The sequence below is a fragment of the Melitaea cinxia genome, chromosome 8 (genome assembly GCF_905220565.1).
Source record: "Melitaea cinxia chromosome 8, ilMelCinx1.1, whole genome shotgun sequence".
In the NCBI taxonomy this organism is placed as follows: domain Eukaryota; kingdom Metazoa; phylum Arthropoda; class Insecta; order Lepidoptera; family Nymphalidae; genus Melitaea; species Melitaea cinxia.
Genome location: NC_059401.1, coordinates 14,376,162 through 14,388,814, shown reverse-complemented (window position 1 = coordinate 14,388,814; position 12,653 = coordinate 14,376,162). Strand labels below are relative to the sequence as shown.

The window sequence follows — 12,653 nt, the reverse complement described above, 5'->3', positions numbered from 1 at the left end:
TGAAAGTATAGTTTTAACTGAAGTAGGTCACAGGATGATGTCTCCGGCTCAAAATCTAGAGCAACCAGACAGAGGTAGTAAGTACCTCGACCTTATATAAGATCATACAGATCAGACAGCTAAATAATATTGCTTTCAAGCAGTGTGGTGTTTCTGCGGGGGATTGAGGGTGGAGTGAGCAACGCGCTTGCGATGCTTTTGGATTGCACGTCACTATAAACTACGGTAATCGCTTACCATCAATTGAGTCGTACGCTTGTTTGCCGATCCAGTTGTAAAAAAAACTTAACTGTAATTAATTAAATAGTAAAACTTGTTCTGTAAATGACGATTTAAAAGTACCCTTGACCGACCCTGTACCGTCTACCCGAATATTTTTAATTTTGTTTTTAAATTTGATTAATATTATAAGTTAATTATTACACGAGGCTTGGTATGGACATATGAAATATGTGAATGTAAAATATGAATTGCTTTGTTGTCAAGATTGTTTGTGTTGAATAAAGTTTGTGGTATCACCGTTGAGCTTTTGCACGTTCTTTTTTCCACCTCGTTTTTATCATCGGAAGAAAATATTTTAAGGAACTTTGTATATTGCCTGAGACAGATGTCTGTCTGTAAAATTCCACCGTTCCTCCATTTCTCTTTGGCGGATAATTTCCGTAACATGATGACGGTGAATTTTACTGGTATTATTTTTCAATTTGTTTTACGCACAATTTCTTTTTACTCGAATGCATTCAAATTTTATATTGCTAGAGAACAAAAGAAAGAAAGAAAGAAAACTTTTTTATTGACCATTTACAGTTTACAAATTAATGCTACAATACGATACAATAAAAAGAAAAAAGGATGCGGAATACATAGATAGAAATAAAAAAGAATAGGCCAACTATTCCCGACTGGGTAGTACCTCGACCTTACAGAAGATCACAGCAAAATAATACTGTTTTCAAGCAGTATTGTGTTCCTGTTGGTGAGTAAGGTGACCAGAGCTCCTGGGGGATTGGGGATTGGGTCGGCAACTCACTTGCGATGCTTCTGGTGTTGCAAGTGTCTATAGGCTGCAGTAGTCGCTTACTATCAGGTGAGCCGTACGCTTGTTTGCAGACCTAGTGACATAAAAAAAAAAAAACTAGGTTTCTGCCTTAGCATTGTTTTTAACAGCAAAAATTTGCTGCCAAAAACGTTGATGTTCTGGAAGAACCTGTAGTGGTATAACCTGCAGATTATACCGCATCTAAAAATACCGCATATAAAATTGGATAAATAAAATTGGTCTGTTTGTAATATTAAAATAACCGTTTGTAACTAAATGCATATAGATGTGTAGCGACATTTATCGCGCGGCATGCAAAAACTAGAGAAAACTGACGTATCCTACATCGCGCTATCAAAGTTATCAAAGTGATTGAGTATAATATACAACATCCCGACAATTACCGTCGGGCGTTAGCCTGTCAGACACAACACCCGTCTGGTTGGAGGATACTCCCTTTTTGATGGCGGACGTGATTCTTCACACCACGTTCCTCTCGCTACTAAAGATGTATACACGGTATATATACCAAAATTACATTATACAATTTTTGTCTGTCTGTCTGTTTGTTCCGACTAATTTCTAAAACGGCAGAATCGATTTTGACGGGACTTTCACTGGCAGATAGCCTAGTATTAAGGAGTAGTAAGTATCAAGGAGTAACTTAAGCTATTTTTAATTAAGAACTTTATTTATTTTATAACTCTGCGAATTGTGCAATAACTTTTTTGTTAAATTCCACGCGGACGAAGTCACGGAGACAGCTCACAGTCATATAATAAAAAAAAAACAAAGACGAAGTCATAATCGCGACTTATTAATTTTCTTAGTTGATTTATTGGCCGTCATGATAATCTTAAACAAAACCAGATAAATATATGTACAACCTTGTAACCTCGAGAAGGTCGTCGCAAGTCAGGGCCCTGCGTTGCGTATATATTATTTATATTTTTCATTGAAATATGGCTGTAGTACATCGAGCTTATTACGTCCAAATATATAAAGCCTATGATCGAACGCAATTACATAAGATATACCTTACGAATAGTAAACCAGGTTTTCTTTCTTAAATAACTTTCCACGCAGACAACGTCGCGGGCACAGCTAGTACTTAATACATATAACTTGAATAATATTTTTGACTACTCTAAATTCTCTTTTTTTTTTAAATATTGTACATTCTAAAATTTATGTACATTTTGCGCGCAAGTCCAATTAGGAAATTCCCTGGATTGACCCAAGCTACTTTGCTAATTAGAGACGGTGGCATCGTCACAAATATTTCTAGTCTCACTCACTGTTACAAAACAAAAATTGGGATGTGCCATTACTTCACTATACTCATATAAATTTGACGCTAAGTATTACTTGCCGGAATTGAGCCAGGCTTCTAGCTGGGTCAAATAAAGAGTCAGATCACTGGTTACACGCAATTTAAAAAACACACACACTTTGGACACTTTAAGAAAATGAAAGTTTTAGGATTGCTGTCGGTCTCCGGTTGGGGTTCCACTGTGCTTTGAACACAAATGTCGGTACGACTTGCTTGAACTTGACTATTTCGGTCTATGGCCTATTCTGCAACGTTAATTTAGGTAGACTTTCACACCATGGTTCCCTAAATGAAATCTTAAAAAGTGTATTTGGCACCATCGATGTCCTCTTATTGAGCCTACTGGAATAAGTCAACCTGATGGATTGACGTTGGTTACCGTGGAAAGGGGACGGACGTTTTTGTGGGACGTCACCTGTATTGACAGACTTGCTTCGTCTCATATCAAGGAAACAGCCTTAAGAGCGGCTGCCACTGCTGAAAAAGCTTAAACGAAAAAACATCACAAATTTCGTTACTAATTCCAAATTACATCTTTGCGCCGTTTTCAGTCTCAACACTTGGACCTTGAAGTCGCAGTGCTAAAATTTTCGAAAAGAGAAAACTTCTCATCTTATTGCCTTCACTGGTGTTAAGAGGGTTGGTGTATTTTTGCCCAGAGAATCGGCATAGCGATTCAACGGGCAAATGCTGCCAGCATTCTTGCCACCATACCACGAGGATATGATATGTACCGTAACTATCTGTAAATATTTAGTTCTTAAGTTGTGAATTGTAAATATGTGTAACATTGTAATTTTTTTATTTAATAATGATGTACACACAAATTAATTAAAAGTTTTATACACAATACTATTTATGATAAAGTATTTATTCTTAAAACCATAGTGATGGTAATTATATGTAAATGTTTAAAAATTCAATGAAACAGTGACACTGTTTTTTCTCTTAATACATGTACATATTAATAAGAAATATACATAATTATAACTTATTTCCTTAACATGCAAATTTCGAACGTATACGGGTTTTGTCAAAAGCGCAAAAAACGCGACCCTAGCTAGAACAAGATAAAAACTATATTAAAATTGAAATTGAATTTAAAAAAAAATCCAATACCTACATATTATTAGACATAATCACATTAAAATAAAAGCTACGGTAATAAATTATTTTATCATATTTAGTCGGATCTGACGCCCCGTTGGCGTAGCGGTTACAGCCATGGATTGTATCTACCTGTTGCGCTGGCGGTTGCGGGTTCGATCCCCGCACATGACAAACATTTGTATTGGCCATACAGGTGTTTGCCGTGGTCTGGGTGTTTGTGCAGTCCTTGTGGGTCTCCCCACCGTGCCTCGGAGAGCACGTTAAGCCGTCGGTCCCGGTTGTTATCATGTACACCTGATAGCGATCGTTACTCATAGTAGGGGATATATCTGCCAACCCGCAATGGAGCAGCGTGGTGGATTAAGCTCTGATCCTTCTCTTACATGGGGAAAGAGGCCTATGCCCAGTAGTGGGATATTACAGGCTGAAGCGTTAGTCGGATTTATTGTTGCATTAACAAGTTTTTTAGATCTAGAATTAGTTAAGTAAATTGATATTATTTCCATTGCTTCTTGCATATTATTAAAGATTTAATGACCAACTTTTTACTAATCCCATGTTAAATTTCCCATAGTATTATTTTTACTAAATAATTTAGAATATATAGTATTTGTAGGCTAATTATAACACTGTTCATAGAAGTATAGTAACTCTTAATTATCGCTTATTTTGGAAAACAAATTAACATAAAAATGCCACAACAAAATACGCCTGGTATTTCCCACCATTGGTATCTACGATATTATTCCATTGTTATGAGGTTAAGATTTATACCTCGATAAGGGATTTCCATGACAAAATCTGACGACAATTAGTTATTTTTGTTATGTTCATTAACCATTTTAAATTTGCATACAATCGGGTATGCTTGTTGTAAGAAATTTTGTGGTCCGTTATTTGTTTCGCACGTGCTTTAAAATTCTAGTCAGTCATTAAACTAAAAAAAAAATATATATATTGTTGATTGGTTTTTATTAAACTCATAAAAGTATTTAGGAAATTTAGTATTTTAGAAAATAACAAATAGCAAAATAAAATAAATCAAACAAAATAATAATAATAATTCAAACTATTAAGTGAAATAAAAAAACATGTGTCTTTATTTATTTTTGTCGACAGTATAAAATTACATAAATAATTTAAAAAAGTTTACTAGTAATATTTTAGTTTAACAAACGTCATATTATACAGTCGTGTGACTAATATTACGTCACTTCCGTTATATATTTTTCTTACGGTTTTAGTATCACACTTTTTTTCAGTTCGGTCGCCCAGCCAAATGTCAAGCCTGCCGTAAGGAATTTCGTTCCAATTACGAAAGTAGAAGTCTTTAGCGCCTTTTCTTATACACGTACCTTTATCCAATCACCAATTAGTTTTAATATATCATAGCCTTTATCGCAATAATAGTTAGGTAGGATTTTTATTGAGTTGTCAATTCTTTGTTGTGATGTAAAGTCACGACAAAATACAATGTCTTTATATACCATGTATGCATCCGTGGTATAGGCATATTAGTACTAGGTTTTTCGATAGGTTCTTCTTCTTTTATTTTTGGCATTTTCTATAGGTTAGTTGTTAGTGCATTGCCTTTGCCTATGTATATATATCCTGTCATACTGACGCATTGAAAATAAATATAAAAACTACATGAATATAAATACTTCTTCACAATTCACACGAGGACATTTGCACCTGCGTCTTCATTGTTTGTAACAAAATGGTCTAACATCTAAGCATGACGACTAGACACAGATTTATTTGTTGTTTATTTTCTGCCTACAAGTTGCTATGGTGATGTAATTTTATTTTGAAAACAACGTATCGCTGTTGTATGGTATAATAAAAGTAATTTTATGATTACGTCTCTTTAAACTAGTTTTGATTTAATCTTTATAAAAAATACCTGGTTTTAGAACGAAATAATTATGTCTATATTATGCCGTGTTTTATAATTGCGCATTAAAATGAATTATATATATATTCAAATTGAATATTATTTATACAAAAATAAGTAGGTAACAGATATTTATGTAAGTATTTCCTCTTACAACATAGGTATTTATTTTTATTTAATAATTCGTCAACTATTACTGATATGTTTATTTTATGTTTACATATGTTTGTATTTTTTTCCACGTTTTTAAGACGCATTAATTTTAACGACGGCATTAATTTGACTAGTCCGTGGGTGAAGTTTGTAGTGGCCCTGGTGTTTGTATCCCTGCTTTCTGCTCCGTGGGTTGTGGGTTCGATTCCCGCCTGAGTCTAGGTGTTATATTTGTATTTATATATGTATTATATCATGTATATTCACAAAACAATATTTAGCTATTTCAGTCGGCTGTTACCTATTAGACAAGCATTAAGTTGCTTATCTTAGGAACAGACGACTATGTAACGGTAAAATATCTATGTGTTTTACAAATACGATTTTGTACGTGGAGAGTATTATTTAAATTTCCTATTTAAATTTAATCAAAATGTATCATTCGACCAGGATGATATTTATTATTAACTTTTTTACCTTTATATTGATACTAACCATTACATATATTTAAAATAATGTATTTAATGAAGTTTAACATATAACCGACGGAGCTTAATAATAAAGCAACTTTGTTTAAAATAATTATTACGAGTCATTAGCAACGACAATACATTTCTGTTCATTGCTTTATAGTGACTTACCACTGGTCCTTAACAAAAAATATTATAATTATTGAAAATATTTTATTTAAATTATAACCTTATTTTCAAGTCACAAACTAAGTAAGAATCTACTAAGTATAGTATTCAAGTTCAACTTTCTTGTATTAATAATAATAATATATACCTACTTAAAAATTAAAATAAAACAAAAAATAGTAAGGTAGCCTTCTCGTATAAGGTAATTTTTTCTAGACACCTTAGAGTGGAAATCACTGTTAATACTACTTTTATTTCAATTAATCAATATTTATCTTTAATCATTTGTTTGAAGCAAGCACGTGTCTAGTACAATTAATTTTTTATTAATAAAGTGGCCTTATCTTTCTATCTTAATAAAATTATTATTGATGTCATAAGAATGTTAATCAATTGCAGCCATATTGTTTTTAATTGTGATATGATTGATATTGTTTTTATTGATTTATTGTTTTATATTTGTTTCTATCTTTCCATCTCTTTTGAGTTTATTGTTTAATTTTACCTAATTATTTTTGTTGATTATATAATATTAAATTTTGCAAAACTCCGTCGTTAAAGAACATCAAATTCTTTTGCCAAAAAGTTGTTAGGCAATTAGAGATCGAGGTTTAAGACATCTGAACACGCAAATGCAAAAAAATTTTCAAATAAAATTATGTTACGTTTAGAATAGCGCACATAAACCCTAATTGGAGAGAATAAGATAAAGTTACAAAAATGATGTCATATGTGCCTAAGCTTGTGAAACCAGCAGTTTGTATCCAATATGGTGTCCTTGCAAAACTCGTGTACGAGTAGTATTACACTAAGTACCTTATTGCTGTAAACGAAAAAATTTATTTACAAAAAAGCAAAAGAGTTGATGAAATTACATGGCACAAGAGGAAGGTAATTATTTTTTTATCCACGTGTTTACGTTTTTTTATTTAGTATCAATTTAATTAACTTTTAGTTCTTATTACGATTTGACAGTTATCAATTAATTGTTACTAACTTGCCATAAATGCCAAATTAGTTAAGCGTGATGTTTCTGTCTGTGTTTAAGAGACATGACAATAGTTGGTTCAGATAACCAAAGACAGGCAAGTAATAAATAAATAAAAAGTAAATATTTGATCCACATTAAGGCTCGACTTAAAAAGGACATTAAAATAATAATGCTTCGGAGTTTGTTGACATACCTATCCTTAAACTTTTAACGACACATCGCACATTGCGTCTTTGAAAAATAATTTCTCAGAATTTATATAAATTTTATCGTCAACGAAAATTCGAAATTAATATTATATTTATAGCTTCTACATTATTTTTATATTATATAATATATACGTGTAGGACGACACGTCGTTTTTTAACCGCTTCAACGCAAACGAGTTTTGTAGTAATTTAATTTAGATAATGAGATAAGTGGTCAAAAATAATTTTTATGTGATAAAGTAAGGACAGTTTAAGCGTACATTAAATACTTAATAATAGATTTCAATATATGACCATAACACAGTATAGTTTCAAAATAGATGCACTAATATTTTAGTGAAATAATGAAAAGAGAAAAAGATTTACCTATTATTTACTAATAGTGGTCGCCCAATGGTTGGCATTCGACAAAAATTAAAAATTTAAATTAAAAAAATATATAATGAAAATAAAGAACCTTTTAAAAAATTTTCACTTTGACTACAGACTTTACAATTTTAAATATATGGTAGCGTGTTTAATGGTTTTTTTAAATCGATTTAATATATTTTTATGCGTAATTTAAAAAAAAAATATTAGTATTCTGCACTTCTTCTCTATATACTATAAGTGTACGAAATTTCAGACTCCTCCGTCCACGCAATTTACGTAAAAAGGGATACAAAGTTTTTGCTTCAAGTATTAATATATAGATATGCTACATTAGGAATTAGATAGATATAATAATTAACAAAAACTACGATTGTTTTTTGAAAAAAAAATGTAAATTAAATTTTCGTCGTCTGCGTTGTTATTTTTTCTGCCATCAACCACCAAAAACGATAAATTTAAAGATTATGTAGCAGATAAATGACAAATTTCTTCGTGACATTGGTTAAATCGTCCATGCTATTATTGAATAATTGAAAGCCACTGAATCTAAACAAGTGATTTATAATATTACCTGCATTTATATACGTATAGTAATGTTGCCGTTATTTACCAGTAGTACTATTGCATCACACATATAAACCTCATACATAACCGTTACAAAATGATTCATGCTTGAACGGTTGTTTTCATGCAATTAATGTAATCATAATACAATACACATATACTTTATCACACAACCAGAAACATTACAAAATAAAAACGACTTCAATTACATCGACAAGTAATGCAACGTAGGTAGCTCAGATTAATAAACAAAAGGTAGGTAGACTAAAAATAGTCAAGTAAATACGCGTTATCAAAGATCTGAGGTAACATACAGAAAAAAAATACAGCCAAACTTCTCAGTTTTTTTTGAAGTCGGTTATAAATATAAATATGCGAGAAAAAAATTTTGAAACAAGAGATATTATCGCTGAAAATGATACGAATCTCTCTTTTAAAGGACATGTAAAAGAAAAAATTTGTACAAAGGTTTGCATTAAGAAAATATTAAATCAACGTTTCTATCCAATTAAAATAATCGTGTAGCTATGATGTTTTATTTAATTAAATAATTCATTAACTTGACCTGCATACATAAATGAATTAAATAAATATGTGTGAGTGACATTTTATGGGTTTTGAATTAATTTATTATTATTTAACCTTTACCAAGTACATTTTATATTTTCGTTTCAATAATAACTTAACATTACACAATAGTATATACACGTGCTGTGTTAGAGAAATGAAGGTCTTTTAGGCAAGCATACTCGTAGAACGTAAAGTATAAATGACAAAAAATATACATAGTAAGGTTGAACTTATACTTATCATAAAATATGTATTGATTCGATTCAGCATGTCACACTTTTGGGCATAGGCATTTTTCTCCAATTAGAAGATTGAAACTTAATCTACCACGCTGATGCACTTTTCCCTACTATGAAAAACGATCGCTATCAGGTGTCTCTCCGTGCCTCGGTGGGGAGACCCAAGGGGCAGACCATGGAGCTTGGAGAGAAGGAGAACGATCGCTGTAGAAAATAGTGTCCCGGAAATGTCGACGAAATAGCGTAGCGCTGCGATCGCTAAATTGTGTCAATAAAAGCGCGGGCTTTTGTGCGCTAATTTGAAATGATATATCAACGTTTAGTCCCATACAATATTTCAGCATTTTTTTGTTTCTTTTTGTCAAACATTAAAAAATTACGGAGCACGATTATTTTCTCACCAATGCCGAGAAGAAAATTTGTACAATGTACATTATTCAACTAACTTCATCTACTTGTACTCATAAGCACACGGCATAAACAGCTAACTTCACAGACACTATTTACCGACGGTAGCGCGACTGGTGGCTGAAAAATGAACTATTCATTCTATAATTATGTACAAATTTTTAGGGACAGGCGGGCTAATGCTTTAGTCCGTAGCGATCGTTCTCCTTCTCTCCAAACTCCATGGGGCAGACCGGACAACAGACCGAAAATAAATATTTGTATAAACAAAACTATCCACCGTTGGTCGGTAGTAGCGATTGTCATATAAAAATATACAGCCCGAGTAGAATTTTTTTCGTCTTCCTTAGAAGGACAGGACCAGGCATGCCTGATCAGGACTAGATAAGGCATGTAACGCAGACGATTGGTCTGGACCTGATCAGGATGAGATGAGATTTCCTGATCAGGTCCAGATCAGGAAATTTCATCTCATCCTGAACAGCCGGTTCGGTCCGGCCCTTTTAAAAAACACGAAGTATATTTTTGAAAAAAATGTTTAACAAAAGAAAAAAAGAAAAAGCGAATTGATGTTATAAATATGTTACTTAATATAATTATTATGATATTTATTTCCGTTTATTTTTTCCAATGTATTATTTATTTATGTTTTTACTTTAAATATTAATTATTTTTATTTATTTTTATGTTATTAATTAATTATTATTATTAATTTAATTTTATTTATTAACTTCTAATAATTAACTACTAATTAACTATTTTCTATTACTTACGACTGCTCCACTGTGTTGAAATGGACTCCCTGCTAGACTGTCCTGACAACTGTATTGTGTGCGCGATTCAGGCTCAGTTCGCGTAATTTCTTTTAGGCTGTCCTGATCTGGACCGGACCGGGTCTTGATCCAGTATGCCTTACCATACTTGAATTTATTTTACATCAGGCTATCTTGATCTGGACCGGACCGGGTCCTGATCCAGTATGCCTTACCATACTTGATTATATTTTATATCAGGCTATCAGGACCGGACCGGGTCCTGATCCAGTATGTCTTACCATACTGGATTATATTTTACATCAGGCTATCCTGATCTGGACCAGATCGGGTCTTGATCCAGTATGCTTTACCATACTTGATTATATTTTACATCAGGCTATCCTGATCTGGACCAGATCGGGTCCTGGTCCAGTATGCCTTACCATTCTTGATTATATTTTACATCAGGCTATTCTTGTCGGGACCAGACCTGGTTCTGATAGAGCTTGCTGGATCTGGCATGCCTCATTCTATCCTGATTCGGTCCAGATACATGATCTGGTTGAGCCAGACCTTTTTTCTAGTCGGGTACAGGCTGAGGCAATTTAACATTTGATATTATATTAATCCTTTTTTAGACTAGTCGATCTTAAGGAGTTAACACCAGTCGTGCGTCGGAGCTGGCACACATACACTTTTATATTACGTAGACAAAGTTATACAAAATTATATATTTTTTTCCTTTTTAATCGAAACACTTAAGACTTTAGAGAAGCACTAATATTTTGTAATATTTCTAGTTCGCTAACCAAATTGAAATGTTTATTTGCAATCCAAGTGTCGATTCAACACGAATGAACTTAGATACCTTTTATAGGGTGCTGCAAATTTCGCAATGGGCACTGCTTATATTTAAATATCTAATCATTCAATATCATACAATCTTCCCGCAACCAACTCTGTTTACTTTTTTATCTAAATAATTAGTATTGCAATTCAATGGGTGTGAATTCTTACTATAAACATAGGTTATTGACCGTTTGGCAATAGAATGGGATCGTTTTGGGTCATCGTGCTGTTGTCGCAAACACTAGCGATTAACGCACGATGCACAGGGATAATTTATGTTTTTTTTTATATGAGAGAGAGATTTTATTAAATATTTAAATATAAATAAAAATTAAAAAATTTGAGAAAATCATTCTGTTCAGTACCTACAAAGTAAAAATAAATAAAATCTAAGTATTTGGTACTTATATCTACATCTAGTGGTAATTTGATCTAAAAAAAATTAGTAAAGTTATGAAGTCAACTAAATAATTGATCTTTTATAGAGGTACCATATAAGTGTTTTGAGTGTTTATTTTTAAAATGTGTAATGTTTTTACATATGGATCATATGTATGCTATAAATGAATTGTATTATTATATTAAAATAAAATCATTTTATATTACTTTTTGGTGTTTGTCAAGATAAGTTAGCCTTAAATGTATTAAAAATATGATGTTAACAATAAGTGAAATGTTGTTAAACAAATTTTTAACTTATACTATGTAGTACCGAAGTTTTATTGCTCCTGGAGTAAAGGAAAGGTAACCAATCTGGAAAGGCACTCGAACGACAGTACGACGACTACGAGTAGGTATATGATTATCCCGTGCCTAGCTTTTGTCATTAAAGAGATCTAAAATTCGCCTTAGCGTAGGTTGAAGATCAGCGCTCAATATCCATGTCGTGTAACTGTACGCTATTCGACTCGAACAACGTGACATAATTATTATTATTTATTTAAGTTTAGCTAGTACCAATAGGTATATTAAAGTCATGCAAATTATAATATTTTATTTTTATTATAATTAATTTATAATACATGCAAATTTAAAACAAAAATTTAGTGGCATCGAGACTATTGTTTTATTCATTAAGAGCAGGTACAAAATGCAAAAACATCTTCATATTAATTCTTATGACGTAAACTGTCGGGATTTTAGTTTCAAATTTATTGTTTTACATTATTATGCAAATAAAAAATACTTACGAAAAACCAGTAAGTGCATTCAAGAGCGTTGTTTTTCCGGCTCCAGATGGACCCATTATTGCAGTTAACTGTCCCGATTTGAAATGGCCAGACACATTCTTCAATATGGTCTTTGTTTCTGTAAACAATTATAAAATTTTATATTATTACGTATTTGTTGTAGTTTCTATTAAAATTATATTATATTTATAAACTATGACCTGTCAGTGAAATTAGATCGCCCGCTTTGGCGACAAAACCAGGTCTAGGGTGCGCACTATGGCTATGCGCATTTTAGTAAATAGGCTTAAAGAGGGCTCGAAATGTAACCGTCTAACAGTGGATGAAGCCCTCGTG

The 12,653-nt window shown here is 32.2% G+C and overlaps 1 protein-coding gene across 1 annotated transcript in view; it reads right to left on the bottom strand.

The window, feature by feature from the left end:
- LOC123656063 (dnaJ homolog subfamily C member 10-like) overlaps window positions 1-12,373 on the bottom strand; it is a 59,316-nt gene extending 46,943 nt beyond the window's left edge. The window contains exon 1 of the mRNA XM_045591787.1: window positions 12,318-12,373. Coding sequence (XP_045447743.1) covers window positions 12,318-12,373 — 56 coding nt within the window. The remainder of the gene's footprint in view (window positions 1-12,317) is intronic.
- Window positions 12,374-12,653: the final 280 nt, after the last annotated feature.